The 18,482-nt window shown below is 42.1% G+C and overlaps 1 protein-coding gene across 12 annotated transcripts in view; it reads left to right on the forward strand.

Annotated features, from left to right (window-relative positions):
* CBFA2T2 (CBFA2/RUNX1 partner transcriptional co-repressor 2) overlaps positions 1 to 18,482 on the forward strand; it is a 163,406-nt gene that overhangs the window by 123,503 nt on the left and 21,421 nt on the right. For 10 of the 12 annotated variants that reach the window (XR_013399790.1, XR_013399792.1, XR_013399791.1 and 7 more), the window contains 4 exons: positions 1,381 to 1,622; positions 11,506 to 11,595; positions 15,196 to 15,377; positions 16,834 to 17,087. Coding sequence is in view for 8 of the 12 variants with exons in the window: in XM_028828320.2 (XP_028684153.1) it covers positions 1,381 to 1,622; positions 11,506 to 11,595; positions 15,196 to 15,377; positions 16,834 to 17,087 (768 nt within the window). In the remaining 4 variants the exon portion in view is untranslated. The remainder of the gene's footprint in view (positions 1 to 1,380; positions 1,623 to 11,505; positions 11,596 to 15,195; positions 15,378 to 16,833; positions 17,088 to 18,482) is intronic. The other 2 variants (XM_077951529.1, XM_077951530.1) reach the window with 1 other exon arrangement.

Raw genomic sequence — 18,482 nt, forward strand, 5'->3', positions numbered from 1 at the left:
GCCAGGCACAGTGGCTCATGCCTGTAATCCCAGCCTTTGGGAGGCCAAGGCAGGAGGATCGCTTGAGCCCAGAAGTTTGAGACTAGCCTGGGCAATATAATGAGACTCCCTTATCTACAAAAAATTTTTATAAAGAAATTAACTGGCCGGGCGCGGTGGCTCAAGCCTGTAATCCCAGCACTTTGGGAGGCCGAGACGGGCGGATCACGAGGTCAGGAGATCGAGACCATCCTGGCTAACACAGTGAAACCCCGTCTCTACTAAAAATACAAAAAATTAGCCGGGCGTGGTGGCGGCGCCTGTAGTCCCAGCTACACGGGAGGCTGAGGCAGGAGAATGGCGGGAACCCGGGAGGCGGAGCTTGCAGTGAGCTGAGATCCGGCCACTGCACTCCAGCCTGGGCGACAGAGCGAGACTCCGCCTCAAAAAAAAAAAAAAAAAAAAAAAAAAGAAATTAACTGTGCATGGTGGCATGTGACTGTAGTCCCAGCAACTCAGGAGGCTGAGGTGGGAGGACACCTGAGTCCAGGAGGTTGAGGCTGCAATGGGCCAAGATAGTGCCACTGCGCTCCGGCTTGGATGACAGAATGAGACCCTGCCTCAAAAAAACAAAACCGTAGCTCTAGGGTTGTTTTCCAAATTAAAATTTTCAAGAAATGACTATTAAGAACTAAATAGGAAAACTGTAATTAATCACGTAGTATAATTTCAGCAAAAATGTAGGATGGGAGTGTCCTGCATGGAATCAGGAAGATGCTTTATTGAATGGCCAAGGGTTTGGCAGTATTAATCTAGCACCGTTAAGGCAGACAGTAACTGGCTCTAATGGACATGAGTATTCTGGATGGCCAAAGAAATAGGTACCTTATTGTAGGAATAAGTCCTTAAATCAGTAGGCCTAAAAAATATCCCTCATATTATCATAACTTTCTTCTGGTGTCTTGCTCACATACTACCTTCTGATTGACTGCCTAGTGTTTTGGGGCCCTTGAAATTGGGAAGGAGATGCGATGTAAAAGATGGGCATGAGCATCCCGTCACTGGAAAGATCTATTGGTCCAGACCCATCTCAAGCACTACCTGTTGCAGGAAGTCTTTCTTAAAACTACCCACCCCTGCCCATGGCACCTGTAGAGTTAGATGTCGCTTCTTATTGCTCTCGGAGCACTCTGCTTTCTTTTTAACACTCCACTGTTACTCTGTTACCATTTTTATCTGACAGCAATCTCATTGAGGACAGAACCAGTTTTGCATACTTTTATAACATGTACTTTACAAAATTCAAATGAACAAATGAAGGAGAACACAAACAAGAAAAAATGAACAAACGTCCCCTTGTTTTGCACGTAACCTGAGTCTTTCATTTTGGCTTTCTTTTAGTAAGCAATGGAATCAACCATTCTCCTCCTACCCTGAATGGCGCCCCATCACCACCACAGAGATTCAGCAATGGTCCTGCCTCCTCCACATCATCTGCACTCACAAATCAGCAGTTGCCAGCCACCTGTGGTGCTCGACAGCTCAGCAAGTTGAAACGCTTTCTTACCACTCTGCAACAGTTTGGAAATGACATCTCCCCTGAGATTGGGGAGAAGGTGCGGACTCTTGTTCTTGCACTGGTGGTAAGTACAACCTCACTGTTGTTCTCAGCTGCCCGAGTATGTGGTTCAGGTCCAAAGCCAGCAGAGAAGTTCTAGATATTTCTGCTCATTTTCAAACCCATAGTAAGATGGCAAACGCTACAGACTAGACTAGTTATTGAATAACTTGTATAAAACTGTTTAAATATAGGTTTTTTTCCTTCTTTCTTTCTTTTTGAGACAGGGTCTCACTCTGTCACCTAGCCTGGAGGAAGATGGTACGAACACAGCTCACTTCAGCCTTGACCTTCCAGGTTTAAGCAATTGTCTTGCCGCAGTCTCCTGAGTAGTTGGGACTACATGTGCATGCCACCATGCCCAGCTAATTTTTATATTTTTGTAGAGACGGAATCTCCCTATCTTGTCAGGCTGGTCTCAAACTCCTAGCCTCAAGCAGTCTGCCTGCCTCAGCTTCCCAAAGTGCTGGGATTACAGATGTGATGTTTAATTGTAGATTTTATATCAATGCTTATCAGATAAACAATCGATAATGTTTACTTGTTATTTAAGATGTTGATTTAATTCCAATAAGCAACTTTGGATTTTTCTTAAAACTGGTCTCAACAGGCCCACTGGTGTCCAATCAAGTTAAAAACAACAAGGTTTTGTAATTTAATATATTCAGTGCTTAGTGCATTGTTTCCAAACCAAGGAGAGTAGAGAAGTAACAAGTTTAATTTTCAAAACAATGATTTCTTTTTTTTTTTTTTTTTTTTTTTTGAGACGGAGTCTCGCTTTGTCGCCCAGGCTGGAGTGCAGTGGCCGGATCTCAGCTCACTGCAAGCTCCGCCTTTTGGGTTCACGCCGTTCTCCTGCCTCAGCCTCCCGAGTAGCTGGGACTACAGGCGCCCGCCACCTCGCCCGGCTAGTTTTTTGTATTTTTTAGTAGAGACGGGGTTTCACCAGGTTAGACAGGATGGTCTCGATCTCCTGACCTTGTGATCCGCCCATCTCGGCCTCCCAAAGTGCTAGGATTACAGGCTTGAGCCACCGCGCCCGGCCTCAAAACAATGATTTCTAAAATTACAAGTTACATGGCCTAAATAAATAGTATCAAAGGGATTGCATTGTTCAGCTCCTTGTGCATATAAACTTGCTTAAGAATTTGCAAGGTACACGCAGTTTTTCTTTCTTTCTATACTGCACGTGGTGAACCTGTGGCATAAAGGAGTGATTTTCTGATATCGACAACTGGGTGGGGTTTTATTCTCAGTGTTTATAGGGGAAGTACTGCCAGTTCCCAATGTTTCTAATTGAATTCTTTAAGATTTACCTCCAGTAAAAGCATTCTGTGCTCCTTTGTATATGTTAACCCCTTTATATGGGATAGAAAGATGAATCACAGCACTAATCCTTGAAGCTGCAGCTCTCTAACTGTAAATCTAGGGACCCCGAAGATTCTCCAGGATCCTTTCTGGAGATCCAGAAGGTGAAAACTATTTTCATAATATAGCAGTAGACTAAATGCAAAAGTAGACAGAATACAACTGGCTTCTATTACGCTAGATATTAAAGAGACTTTCTGTTATGCTACATATTAAAGAGACTGACAAAATGATAAAACAGTGCTATTCTTCTTACTGCATTTCTTTTGGAAAATTACAGATATTAAAAATCACACCTCAGGCCGGGCGCGGTGGCTCAAGCCTGTAATCCCAGCACTCTGGGAGGCCGAGGCGGGCGGATCACGAGGTCAGGAGATCGAGACCATCCTGGCTAACACGGTGAAACCCCGTCTCTACTAAAAAAAATACAAAAAACTAGCCGGGCGAGGTGGCGGGCGCCTGTAGTCCCAGCTATTCGGGAGGCTGAGGCAGGAGAATGGCGTAAACCCGGGAGGCGGAGCTTGCAGTGAGCTGAGATCCGGCCACTGCACTCCAGCCCTGGCAACAGAGCGAGACTCCGTCTCAAAAAAAAAAAAAAAAAAAAAAAAAAAAAATCACACCTCAGTCTGAACCAGTATAGTTATTTTTTATTTTAATTAAATTCTCAACTTTAATTTCTGATATGGTAATGTCAATAAATGTAATCCATATAAATCAGAGCAATTCTGAGACCAAACAGTTTAACAATTACTGCCTTAAAAAATTTATTAGTCTAAGGCTGGGTGTGGTGGCTCATGCCTGCAATTCTAGCACTTTGGGAAGCCAAGGTGAGGATTGCTTGGATGCAGGAGTTCAAGACCAGCCTGGGTACATAGTGAGACTGTCTCTACAAAACGATTTTTTAAAAGTTAGCTGAGTATAGTGGCACATGCCTATGGTCCTAGCTACTCAGTAGGCTGAGGTGGGAGGATTCCTTGGGCCCAGGAAAACTGTGTTTGCACCACTGCATTTCCAGCCTAGGTGACAGAGTGAGACCCTATCTCAAAACATGAATTAAAAAAATTTCTCAGTCTATTATGAAAGGAACAACTTTCATACAAGGCAAAATGCAATAAATGACTTTTTCGTCATTTGTGAGGTTTAGTCCTTATTACGTTTGACTATAGTTTATTTTCATTGCTATATAGTGTCATATCATAGGAATACCCCCACAATTTATACCTTTACATATAAGTCATTTGTAATTTGGGCCAGTTTTGGGGTCTCCAGCATCAACCCCATGTTTGGAGATTTGCCAGAAGGAGTCACAGGACTTCACATACAGTTCTGCTCACAGCTAAGCTCTATTACGGAGGCATAGTAAGGAGAACATAGTGAGATCATAGAACAGAGACACAGGTGGAGTCTGGAGGAACCCATCTGCAGGTTTCCTTATGCTTTCTCCCTCTCCTGAATGGTAACAGAGCTCCCTTTCCTTAGCAACGAAAATACAGCAACATACATGCAATGTTTCTGTCAAGGGAAGCCTATTACAGACTCAACGCCAAGGTTTTTGTTGGGGCCTGGTCACATAGGCACTCTTGCCTAGCACCTGCCAAATTTTACCCTCTTAGAAGGAAAACTCATGTTTAGCATGAACCATACTGTTCTCAGAACCACTCTACACATGGTCACCCTTATCAGTTAGGGAAGTTTAGTTCTTTTTTATTTTAAACCTGTTTATTCCTCAAATTTTAGACTACTATAGAAAAATCTTACTGGATCCAGAATAAGGTCATTGGAGTTAAATGTCAAAATGAGCTTGAACATAATTGGAAACAAAGCAGACATCAAAATGTTATGATGATTCCAGCAGCAAATTACTTTTAAGTATTATCTATTCTTAAAAATAATTTCAAGCCTAAAAGTAAAAATGTCAAAAATTCATTTGTGGTGGGCGTATCACGAGGTCAGGAGATCGAGATCATCCTGGCTAACACGGTGAAACCCCATCTCTGTTAAAATTACAAAAAATTAGGCTGTAGTCCCAGCTACTCAGGAGGGAGGCTGAGGCAGGAGAATGGCGTGAACCCGGGAAGCAGAGCTTGCAGGGAGCCGAGATTGCACCACTGCATTCCAGCCTGGGCTACAGAGCAAGACTCCATCTCAAAAAAAAAAAAAAAAAAAAAAGAAAGAAAGAAAAGAAATCATTTGCCAAAAAAAATTGAATTTTTTTTAGTTATGAAAAGTATATGTAGGTGTGTCCAATTATTTATTTTAAATGGCCACACTTGGGTTAACTGTTTTTTTCCATAGTAAAATATACATTATAGAAGTACACAGTTCAGTGGTCTTAAGTACATTCATATTGTTTTTCCTGTTCACCATGTGTCCCTGTTCGCCATTGTGTACTTAGAGCCTATGAGCATCACAGGGTTAAGGAATTTATACAATTGCTTTTTTTGAATTATGATGAAATTTACTATATTAACTATTTTTAGGTTTACAGTTTAGTGACAATAAGTATATTCATATTATTATACAACCATCATCACCATCCATTTCCAAAACTTTTCATCTTGCAAAATTGCACCAATTAAACAATAACACCCCATTCCCCTCTGTCCCTAGACCCTGGCAATTACCAGTCTACTTTCTGTCTCTACGGATTTAACTACTCTAAGTACCTCATAAAAGTAGAATCATACAGTATTTGTCTTTTTATGACTAGCCTATTTCACTTAGCTTAATGTCCTCAGGGTTTATCCATGTCATAGCATATGTCAGAATTTCCTTCCTTTTTAAGGCTAAATAATATTTCATTTTATGTCTATATCACATTTTATTGATCTGTTAATCCCTCAATGGACATTTGGGTTGCTGCCACCTCTTGAGTTAAGAAAAGTTTTATATCAGTGTAGGAAACTGTTTACCATCCGGGGTCCTCGATGCCAGCCAATGGTCCAACCTTATAAGCAGGCCTTTCTAAGGCTAGCAGTTTTAGGCCTACTAGGTTAACTCATTTAGTACATTTTAGGGCCATTACAAATAATGTTCCTATGAACATTCTTTTTTTTTTTTTTTTTTTTTTTTTTGAGACGGAGTCTTGCGCTGTTGCCCAGGCTGGAGTGCAGTGGCCAGATCTCAGCTCACTGCAAGCTCCGCCTCCCGGGTTCACGCCATTCTCCTGCCTCAGCCTCCCGAGTAGCTGGGACTACAGGCGCCCGCCACCTCGCCCGGCTAGTTTTTTGTATTTTTTAGTAGAGACGGGGTTTCACCGTGTTAGCCAGGATGGTCTCGATCTTCTGACCTCATGATCCGCCCGTCTCGGCCTCCCAAAGTGCTGGGATTACAGGCTTGAGCCACCGCGCCTGGCCCCTATGAACATTCTTACACGTGTGGAAGCATCGCATGCAACAGTGGAATTGTGGTTTCATATGTGTGGTGGTGTGTTCCTGTAGTCACAGCTACTCAGGAGGCTGAGGCAGGAGGATCACTTGGGCCCAGGAGTTTGAGGCCAGCCTGGGTAACATAGCCAGATCCCCATCTCTAAAAATAAGGGCCACATAATTTAGTAGCTGGAGTTCACCTGTCTGCATTCTGTGTCCATGGTGTATAAGAAGTAAAGTACTGAGAGTCCCTAACTATACCAGGAAGCAAGCACGGGCAATTTCCACTTCAAGGTAATGGTAAATGTTTTGTGCTTCACTTACTTATTTGGAGAATGTACTTTCTGGAGGATAGTTTGGCAATGTTTCTGGTACCATTCATCCTAAGAAAATAGTAAACAATATACACCAAGATAATCAGTTCAACATTAAGTACCCCCTCCCCCATTGAAGCTAACTAAAAGGTCTGTAAAACCCTGAGTAAAGTACAATTTATCTGTTATGGAATAGGATATTATCATTATCATAATCAAGTCTCATTCTGGTTCAGAGGGAAGGTAGAAAGACAAACTTCTTCCTATTCCCCCTGATAAATAGCAAAAAGCCATGGGCATTACATATAAAACAAAAATAATTAGACTCTTCGCCAAGTGTGGTGGAATGCGTCTGTAGTCCCAGCTACTTAGGAGGCTGAGGCAGGTGGATTGTGAGCCTGGGGGACAGAGCAAGACCCATCTTTTTTTTGTTTTTGTTTAAATGGCCCAACCTTACAAGCAGGCCTTTTTTAAAAAAAAAAAAAAAAAAAAAAAAAAAAAAAAAAAAGACTCTTAAAGGTAGAGAGAAGACAGCAGATTCACTCGTGGGACCTAAGGGACTACATAAGCAGTGAGTTCCCGAGGTTTTCTGTTTTTCTGATATATACCAGACCAGGGTATGCAGAAAATGTTAAGAGTTTAAGAGTGAAAATATAGATAAATAAATAAACTTTCCTTAGCTGGCACAGTGGAGTATGCCTATAGTCTCAGCTACTCAGGAAGTTGAGGCAGTAGGATCACTTAAGCCCAGGAGTTCGAGGCTGCTGTGAGCCATGATCACACCACTGTACTCCTGCCTGGGTGACAGAGCAATACTCCACCTCTGTAGGTAGGTAGGTAGGTAGGTAGATACATACATACATGCATACATACATACATAGGCAACTAGCTAACTAACTTTCCTTCTCCTGAGTTTTCTAAATTATGTTTGGCATTGGCAGCAAAAATTACTTTGCCTGATATGGTTGTCAGTATATGTAGAGGAAATAATTGCCAATTTTTATTATAAACCAGGAGGATAAAGATAGACAAGGTTTCTATATTTCTATATTTTGGTCAGTGGTGGTTACATGAAAATACACATATGGCAAAATGGTATAGAACTATAAGTACGTTGTACCAATGTTAGTTTCCTACTTTTGAGATTGTAACCCTTTGGGAGGCCAAGTTGGGAGGATCACTTGAGGTCAAGAGTTCGAGATCAGCCTGGCCAACATAGTGAAATCCTGTCTCTACTGAAAATACAAAGATTAGCCAGGAGTGGCAGTGCACACCTGTAATCCCAGCTACTTGGAAGGCTGAGGCACAAGAATCACTTGAACCCGGGAAGCTGAGGTTGCAGTGAGCTGAGATCCCACCACTGCACTCCAGCATGGGTAACAAAACAAGACTCTGTCTCAAAAAAAAAAAAAAAAAAAAAAAGATGTAAGCATTGGAGGAAGCAGAATAGAGGATACATTGGAGTATAAATGTTGCCCATGAAGTCCAGAGACCAGGTTCCCCCAACATCTTACCTCTCAACATTCTTCTCTCTGCTCTGACACATCTTTCCCAAAGCTGCATTTCGATTTCCTCAAGGACAAACTGCTGTACAGAATTCCTTGACCCCCTAAGTTTGATTCAAATATATCTTCTCTGGCCAGGTGTGGGTAACACCCATAATCCCAGAATTTGGAAAGCCCAGGCCGACTTGAGACCAGGAGCTTAAGACCAGCCTGGGGAACGTAGTATGATTCCTTCCTCTACAAAAAAAAATTTAAAAATTGGCTGGGCGCAGTGGCCCGTGCCTGTAATCCCAGCACTTTGGGAGGCCAAGGCAGGCAGATCAGGAGGTCAGGAGATGGAGATCATCCTGCCTAACACGGTGAAACCTGGTCTCTACTAAAAATACAAAAAATTAGCCGGACATGGTGGCAGGTGCCTGTAGTCAAAGCTACTCAGGAGGCTGAGGCAGGAGAATGGTGTGAACTCGGGAGGCGGAGCTTTCAGTGAGCCCACTGCACTCCAGCCTGGGCGACAGAGTGAGACTCCGTCTCAAAAAAAAAAAAAAAAAAAAAAAAAAAAAAAAAAAAATTAGCTGGTTTAGCTGTTCTGGAGACCAACGTGGGAAGATTCTTTGAGGCCAGGAGTTCAAGGTTGCAGTGAGCTATAATTATGCCACTGCACTCCAGCCTAAGTGACAGAGCTAGACCGTATCTCTGGGGAAAAAAAAAAATTTAAGCAAATATATCTTCTCTGTGAGTCAGTAGTGTCCTGTACATGTGTGCCTCCATCATACTATAATGAATAGCTTAGTTGCCTCTTTTCCCACTAGACTATGAGATCTTTGAGGGGAAGAAACAAACAATTATGCTCTTAATATAAAATAAGGTTTAATAAACTAGCTGAAGGAGGGATGTGTTTATCCCTGTCATGCAGGACTGCCCTACGCAGTAGATATACTATGTATGTAGCCCTGAGTCCATTTCTTTGGCCTAACTCACGATTTCCTTGTGTCACACAATCCATCCTTTCCCCTTGTCTACCCACAAGTATACTTGAAATCATTCATGTAGGGCTTCCATACGTTTAATCTATTTGTGTTTGCTTTTCAAGACCTGATTGCTTCCCTTGCAGTAGGTATAAAAGAGTATCGTTCTCTTACACTTAGTTTTTATTCCTGATTACCAGAATTACAGGTTTCTTTGGCTGTATTGTGCAAATGTCATATACTTAAAACAGATACACAGTTAACTTTAAAATAATTTTTTTTGGTATGAAATGTGGGAAAATGTTCAAACATTTTCCTTTAATATGTTTAAATTACACATACCCCTTTTCCCTGAAGGAAAATATCTTAATGTTTACCGAATAATAAATATGATATATTTGGAAAATCCAACATAATTGCATACTCAGAAATAACTGTTGTTGTGATTATTCTTCCAGGCATTAAATATATGATATAATATGTATGTGTGTTATTTTTGTAAGTGGATTCTTAGAAAATATAATGTTCTGTTTCTGGTTTTTCACTTAGCAGTATTGTGGATACCTTTTCTGCCTTAATGCATACAAATCTGCTCTCCCCCCTCCCTGCATAAGCATACATGACTCTTGTAATTTTAATGTAGCTTCCTATTGGTAGATCTATGTATTTTCCTTTTTTTTTTTTTTTTTGGTTAGGAAAATATATTGAGATAGTGTGGGGGTAAGTTGCATGTTACATAGTTACATACTATGTTTTTGAACACTTGTAAAGTTTCTAAAAGTAAATTCCTAGAAATGGTAATAGCTCTTGCAGGGGAACAGGCAGGGATTCAGAATAATCCCCACATTTTGTTTTATTCGTTTGTTTTAATTTGCTATCATATAGTGTTATTAGGAATTGGAATACAAATATTGTGTGAACTTTGAAGAAAATATTTTTATTTGTTCATTCCCCTTCTCAGAGTTGCTGAGTCTCATTCCTAATATGAAGCCTAGACTTTTGAGAAAACACAGAGGACGTGCACTCTTTTAGAGAACAGTAATAACTTACCAATGGAGGTTTGCCTGTTGGGAGTTATTTGTATGCATAACACATACAGGCCACTTGAAGTCTTAGAAGGCAACTATTTTTTTTCTTTTGCTTTTGCATCTGTTGTTTTTTTTGGGTTTTTTTTTGTTGTTGTTGTTGTTGTTGTTGTTTTTCTATTTTGAAGATTTGGGGGAAGTTATGCCAGGAGGTAGGGAGCACAACTTAAAAAAGAAATGAACTTTTGGCCGGGCGCGGTGGCTCAAGCCTGTAATCCCAGCACTTTGGGAGGCCGAGACGGGTGGATCACGAGGTCAGGAGATCGAGACTATCCTGGCTAACACGGTGAAACCCCGTCTCTACTAAAAAATACAAAAAAAACACTAGCCGGGCGAGGTGGCGGGCGCCTGTAGTCCCAGCTACTCAGGAGGCTGAGGCAGGAGAATGGCGTAAACCCGGGAGGCGGAGCTTGCAGTGAGCTGAGATCCAGCCTGGGCGACAGAGCGAGACTCCGTCTCAAAAAAAAAAAAAAAAAAAAAAAAAAAAAAAAAAAAAAAAGAAATGAACTTTTATAAAAATGTGACACTGGGTTATTGAGTCCAAAATGTCTTAAAGTTGACATCCTAGGCCGAATCAGTATCTGTATAACAGGAAACATTGTAAGCTTGATACCCTGTCCCTGAAGTGACTTGCAATGAACCTCTCAATATCAGGGACCTGAGTGCCTCTCTTCATGGGTAGTGAGAAAGGCAGTGCCCTATTCTGCAGCCTAGGCTGCTTGGCAAAGGGGAGAATTTGGATTTGGGGTGGTGGTGAAGGGAATCAAGGAGGGTGAATTTCTGTCATAAGAAACCAGTGTGGTTTACCTTTGCCAGGCATCTGAGTTCCTGATAATGTTTCTGCAGTTATCCTTTTTCTTACGATTTAAAAGACTTCAGCAGCTGAGCACGGTGGCTCACCCCTGTAATCCCAACACTTTGGGAGGCTGAGGCAGGAAGATAGCTTGAGCTCAGGAGTTCAGGACCAGCCTGGACAACATAGCGAGACCACGTCTCTACTAAACATTTAAAAAACAAAAATAAAAAGGCGGGGCGCGGTGGCTCTCCCTTGTAATCCCACCACTTTAGGAGGCCGAGGCAGGCAGATCACAAAGTCAGGAGTTCACCATCAGGAGATCACAGGAGGTGGAGGTTACCGTGAGCCAAGACCGCGCCACTGCACTCCGGCCTGGGCAACAGAGCGAGATTCCATCTCAAATAAATAAATAAATACATAAATAACATTAAAAAAAAAAAAGAGTTTGGCACTGTAAGTTTTGGAAGTCCAGTTTTGGAAGTTGAACAAGGTTATTTATCTTTTCAGAACTCAACAGTGACAATCGAGGAATTCCACTGTAAGCTCCAAGAAGCCACAAACTTTCCCCTTCGTCCTTTTGTGATTCCATTTCTCAAGGTAATTTGATAAGATAATTACTGAATATAATTTATCTTCAGTATTTCCGCAAATTCTGCTCATCCCTGTTATGTGATTTAAATCAGAGCCACTTGCCACGTTTTTAGATCTTTATTTTGGGCTGGTAGAGAGGTCTGAGTGTAGTCAACAGATAAACCTCAGTTTTAATGAGATGAGAATTGCAAAAGCCTTAAGTTGTAGTCTGTATGCAAGACACTGCTGGTAACACACAGAAGTAGCTAGCATAGGAGAGAATAGGAGGTGCTTGGGCTGGAAGTGTCAGGGTGGAAGGGAGGCTGAGCTCCTAGCAGAAGAAATAACTGGTCACTAATCTTTTGGGTATAGTCAGAGTGTGGAGACTGTTATCTGAGAAGAGGCTGTCGGACAAAAGGCAAGGCTTTTGCAGTTTAGATTTACTGTAAGGTCAGGAGAGGATATAGGAAGACACTATGTCTCCCCAAGCCCCAGACAGTCTAGTTTCTAAAGATGTCTTCTGCAATAATGTTCTATGGAGCATAACGTTTGGAGAGATTGTTCTGCATTATCATGTTTACATGATAAATGAAATGAGGCCGTGTTATATTTACATGGAACATAATCCTTTCAAACGGTGGTGCACACCTGTAACCCCAGCACTTTGGGAGGCCAAGGCAGATGGATTGCGTGAACTCAGGAGTTCAAGACCAGAATGGCCAACATGGCGAAACCCCCATCTCTACAAAAAAATAGAAAAACAATTAGCCAGGTGTGGTGGCATACGCTTGTAGTCCCAGCTAGTTGGGAGGCTGAGGCAGGAGAATCGCTTGAACCTGAGAGGCAGAGGATGCAGTGAGCTCTGCCACTGTACCCCAGCCTGGGTGACAGAGTGAGACACCCTCAAAAATAAAATTAAAAAAAAAAAAAGAATAAAAAAAGAAATATTTAAGAGTAAGCTGCAAGGCTGGGTGTGGTGGCTCACGCCTGTAATCCGAGCACATTGGGAGGCCGAGGCAGGCAGATTACTTGAGGTCAGGAGTTAGAGACCAGCCTGACTAACATGATGAAACCCCGTCTTTACTAAAAATAGAAAAAATTAGCACATGCCTGTAGTCCCAACTACTCAGGAGGCAGAGGCAGGAGAATTGCTTGAACCTGGGAGGTGGAGGTTGCAGTAAGCCAAGATTGTGCCACTGCACTCCAGCCTGGGTGGCAGAACAAGACTCTATCTCAAAAAAGAAAAGTAAGCTGCAGACATTATACATCTAAATACTTGAATACAGATATCAAATCAGGAAAGTAACATTCATACAACACTGTTATCTATAGACTTTATTCATATTTCACCACATGTCCCACTAATGTCTGTGCACCTGGATTTGGTTTTCTCTGGTGTTGATTTGATTAGAATCATTTTACAGAAAAACTATTCAGTTGTCACTGTATTTTGAATTTTGTCAATATTTATGGAAATTTGTTTTCTTTTATGAGTATTTCTATAATACCTTTAATTTTGCCTTTTTTTTTTTTTTTGGAGACAAAATCTTGCTCTGTTGTCAAGGGTGGAGTGCAGTGGCGCGATCTCGGCTCTACAACCTCCGCCTCCCGAGTTCAAGCAATTCTTCTGCGTCAGCCTCCTGAGTAGCTGGGACTACAGGCATGCGCCACCACACCTGGCTAATTTTTGTATTTATAGTAGAGATGGGTTTCACCACATTGGCCAGGCTGGTCTCAAACTCCTGACCTTGTGATCCACCCGCCTTGGCCTCCCAAAGTGCTGGGATTACAGGTGTGAGCCACTGTGCCCGGCATCTAATTTTGCTGTTTAACAAAGCCTGTAATATTTACTGTCTGGTCAAATAAATATGCCTCTTTTGCTTTCTTTTACCTTATTTTCATTTCCTAAGAAAATGTAATAGCATCAGACAGATGGGTTATCTTACTAAAGTACTGATACCAGTTTTTTAAAACCTTATATTGGAGCACAGGAAAATGCATCGGTCTAGGGTGCACAGCCTGTATCATTGCTCAGTTCTAATGGCATTGAAGCCTCGGCTGCTCTGAGCAGCCTGTGGTGCCTTTTTGAGCCCTGAAACAGCTGTGCTGGTTCTATCTTGGTCTTCTTTATGTATGTCAGAGCTGGTAGACAATTATTTCCCCAAGACTCTAGAATCAAGAAAGATTTGTGAAATTTGTGTTAATAGGAAATAATTAGCATGTTTTTTATTCATCATGGGACACATGTCACCAGTGTAAAGATCTGACATGGTGTTTTTTTCAATTAAGTTTTTACAGTTGCAACAAGATTGAGGTTATAGAACAGACTTTAAAAGAGTTTTATTTAGTCAAATTCCCTATTCTTAACTCTGTTATTTTGGAAAACAGCATGAGGTAGGTTGTTATGGCAGCTTTTTGGCTAGCATTTAGGGTTTTGTCAATTTATTTCTGCTTTAAAACAGTCACTAATTATGGTGCCTGCTAAATTAACCCTCAGTGAAGGGATGGCTACTTGCATGTATTAAAACTCTCCTTTCACTTGCTCATCTGTCCCTTGGGATTAAGCCTTTGCTTATGAGCTCAGCCTGCATTGCTTTTAAATTTGGTGAGAAAAATATAATTTCTGCTTTATGGTTTTTTTGATAAAAATGGGAAAAGTAAATTCTGTGTATGAAGGAAATCAAGTTCTCAGCTTTAAAAGATGTATAGGGTTTTAAAATGTGATTTGTTCCTATTACAGGTTTTCTAAGTATGAGAGAGAAAAATATCTACTTAATGAATTATCTTTTTTTTTTTTTTTTTTTTTTTTGAGACGGAGTCTTGCTCTGTCGCCCAGGCTGGACTGCAGTGGTGCAATCTCAGCTCACTGCAAGCTCCACCTCCCGGGTTCATGCCCTTTTCCTGCCTCAGCCTTCTGAGTAGCTGGGACTACAGGCACCCGCTACCACACCTGGCTAATTTTTTGTGTCTTTACTAGAGACGGGGTTTCACCGTGTTAGCCAGAATGGTCTCCATCTCCAGACCTCATGATCCGCCCGCCTTGGCCTCCCAAAGTGCTGGGATTACAGGTGTGAGCCACCCCACCCGGCCGTGAATTATCTTTTTACATTTTATATCACTCCCAGTGCTCCTTTTCAAACTCCCATGTTTTAGAATAATCACAGTTTGCAGAATTCCGTGGCAGCTTTTATAGAGAACATGAAGGAAGGTTGAGTAGTGCTATCAGAGATGAGTTGGGGTTCAGAAGAGAGAAACCAGGGCTTGGAATGACTCCCACAGAGGCGGTAGTAATTCTCTCACTGACTAAAGTCTTCAGAAGTATATGTTTTAAAATTACTATGTTTAACAACCCTTTATTGAGCTTTGCCTGTATACTAGGCTGCAAAGGTAAATAAGGTGCAGTCTCTTCCTTAGGCAGATTTACATCTGATTTGGGCAAGAGACAACTGAACCAGTAATTCAGGTGCAATATAAGAGATATCATTGACTCACAGAAGTATATGAAAATCAGACTGCCAAGGAGAGAAAAACTTTTATCTTGTATCATCTGCTTTGTGAAAGCCCTTTGAGGTGCTGAGCCCTCTTGTGTAGGGCCCAACACTGGAAAAACTGCCTCTTCCTTTCAAGGCCAACCTTCCCCTGCTACAGCGAGAACTGCTGCACTGCGCTCGGGCAGCCAAGCAGACCCCATCCCAGTACCTCGCTCAGCATGAACACCTTCTGCTCAACACAAGCATTGCATCGCCTGCTGATTCGTCAGAGCTGCTCATGGAGGTACACGGAAATGGGAAGAGGCCCAGTCCGGAGAGGTGAGCAGATAAGCTTTGCTGTCCTTGCCTTCCTGGAACCACACTGGCCTTCCCTTTTGCTTATAAAATAAAGAGAATTTGATTGCTGTGGTTGTAATGTCTCAACCTTTTTTTGAGACAAGGTCTGGCTCTATTGCCCAGACTGGAGCACAGTGGCACAATCTTTGCTCACTGAAGCCTCCGCCTCCTGGGCTCAAGCGATCCTCCCACCTCAGAGGCGTCCCGAGTATCTGGGACTACAGGCACATGCCACCATGACCAGCTAATTTTTATTTGTTTGTTTGTTTGTTTGTTTTTGGAGAGATGGGGTTTTACCATGTTGCCCAGGCTGGTCTCAAATTTGTGAGCTCAAGAGATCTGCCCGCCTCGACCTCCCAAAGTGCTGAGATTACAGGTGTGAGCCACCATGCCCAGCCGAATGTCTCAGACTTTCTATGGTTATTTTTGCTTTATTCCAATACCTCGCTGCAGAATACATGTAAAATCTATGGGAGTAGCTTCCAGGCATGAGTATTTTTCAGAAACTCCTCAGATGCCTGCACACCCAGTAAGAAACTCTACTCTAGAGAATTTATGGGATCGACTGTTCCAGAAGCCTCAGGAATATACTTCTGCCTTTTCTTGGATGCTGTTTGTAGAAAGAATTGAAAAAGAAAAAAAAAGAAAAGAAAGAAAGAAAGCAATACAATCTGCCAAATGCCTTTTGTGTCAAGTGCATTTTTTTCTGATATGAGAAGTTTTGAAAAAGTATAGCAATTAATTATTAATATTTGCCAATGGCTCACCTTTACTGAGATTGAAATTAATATAAATTTATTTTAGAAAACTCCCTATGAGTGGCTATCAAAATATTCTATGGGTTATCAAAGAAGGCAGTATTTTAACAATAGTGGATAGTCTTTAATGACATTTTTTTTTTAAGTAAAAAAATAAATAAAGGTAGAAAACTTGTTACAGTTGGATCTAAGTGACTAAAAACCCTGCCACTACACAATTAGACCCAGGGTTAATTTGACTGGCTTTAAAAAAAAAAAAAAAAAAAAGATACAATTGGATTTGTTATATGAGCCTTTTTCCTCCCATGTAGTTTCTTTCCGGTAATTCACCTCCATGGTAACAAATTTGACCTTAATACTTTCCTAAGTATTGTTGAACCTATAACTTAGAAAAAGGCTGTCATCTCCTTAGTCTCTCCTTTGCATTATGAGGGTTAATGTTTCTGTCTGGTTATGGATGGATTTGACCTCCTTTTTCATGCTGGTATAAGTCAGCAATTTACATGAGGTGCCTGGCCCCTGAAGACAGTTCAGTTCATGCCTCATGTCACACCTTTCCTTAGAGTCTTCCTGTTTATGCCAGTGTATAGCAAAATAGCTAACACACACTAGGTTCTAGGGAAATGTCTGCATGAAAACTTGTTGACAGGATCAAATACGCACTTCTGCTTCTTCTATAGGAGAGAAGAGAATAGTTTTGATAGAGATACAATCGCTCCTGAGCCTCCTGCCAAGAGAGTATGTACCATCAGCCCTGCTCCTCGGCACAGTCCTGCTCTCACTGTGCCCCTAATGAATCCTGGGGGCCAGTTCCATCCTACCCCTCCGCCTCTTCAGCATTACACCTTAGAGGATATTGCAACTTCTCACCTGTATCGGGAACCCAACAAGATGCTAGAGCATCGAGAAGTTCGTGATAGACACCACAGTCTCGGTAAGCAACCTAAGTAGCATGGTAAATTCAGACTGGATTCTTGGATTTCTTTCCAACTCAATGATAAAGTCAAATAATATCATGATTGCTTTTTCCCACTGATTGGATAAAACAATATTATACGTAGACTATTAGAATCGTAGTTGATCTTATTTGGTATTAATCTTATTTGATACCTTGTTGCTATGATATGATAGAAGTACAGCTGGGTGTGGTGACTGCTGTCTGTAATCCCAGTTGAGGTGGAAGGATCACTTGAAGCCAGTCTGGGCAACATGGTAAGACCCTGTCTCTACAAAAAAACTTTTAAAAACTAGCCAGGTTTGGTGGCATGCGCCTGTGGTCGCAGCTGCCAGGGAGGCTGAGGAAGGAGGGTCACTTGAGTCCAGGAAGTCAAAGCTACATTGAGCCATGATCTTGCCACTGCATTCAGTCTGGGTGACAGAGTGAGACCTGTCTAAAAAAGAATAAAGGGGTATCGCCTATTCTCAAATGATTCAGAAAAAGAGAATGAAAAAGCAAACAAGATAAAATGTTAACATTTGAAAACTGTTTGAAGATATGTGAGAATTCTCTGTGCTCCTTTTGCAGTTCTTCTATAAATCTTTTTAAAATTAGGCCAAGCGGCCGGGTGCGGTGGCTCAAGCCTGTAATCCCAGCACTTTGGGAGGCCGAGACGGGCAGATCACAAGGTCAGGAGATCGAGACCATCCTGGCTAACACGGTGAAACCCCGTCTCTACTAAAAAAACTAGCCGGGCAGGGTGGCGGGCACCTGTAGTCCCAGCTACTCCGGAGGCTGAGGCAGGAGAATGGCATAAACCCGGGAGGCAGAGCTTGCAGTAAGCTGAGATCCGGCCACTGCACTCCAGCCTGGGCGACAGAGCGAGACTCCGTCTCAACAACAACAAAAAAAATTAGGCCAAGCTCAGTGGCTCATGCCTATAATCCCAGCACTTTGGGAGGCCAAGGCAGGAGGATCACTTGAGGCCAGAAGTTTGATACCAGCCTGGGCAACATAGGGAGAGCTCATCTCTACAACAACAAAAATTAAAAATGAGGCAGGAGGGGCTGGGCGTGGTGGCTCACGACTGTAATCCTAGCACTTTGGGAGGCCGAGGCAGGTGGATCATGAGGTCAGGAGATCGAGACCATCCTGGCTAACACGGTGAAACCCTGTCTCTACTAAAAATACAAAAATTAGCCAGGCGAGGTGGCAGGCGCCTGTAGTCCCAGCTACTCAGGAGGCTGAGGCAGGAGAATGGTGTGAACCCGGGAGGCAGAGCTTGCAGTGAGCCAAGATCATGCCACTGCACTCCAGCCTGGGCGACAGAGCAAGACTCTGTCTCCAAAAAAAACAAAAACAAAAAATAAAAAACAAAGCAAAAAAATGAGT

The sequence above is a fragment of the Macaca mulatta genome, chromosome 10 (assembly GCF_049350105.2).
Source record: "Macaca mulatta isolate MMU2019108-1 chromosome 10, T2T-MMU8v2.0, whole genome shotgun sequence".
NCBI lineage: Eukaryota > Metazoa > Chordata > Mammalia > Primates > Cercopithecidae > Macaca > Macaca mulatta.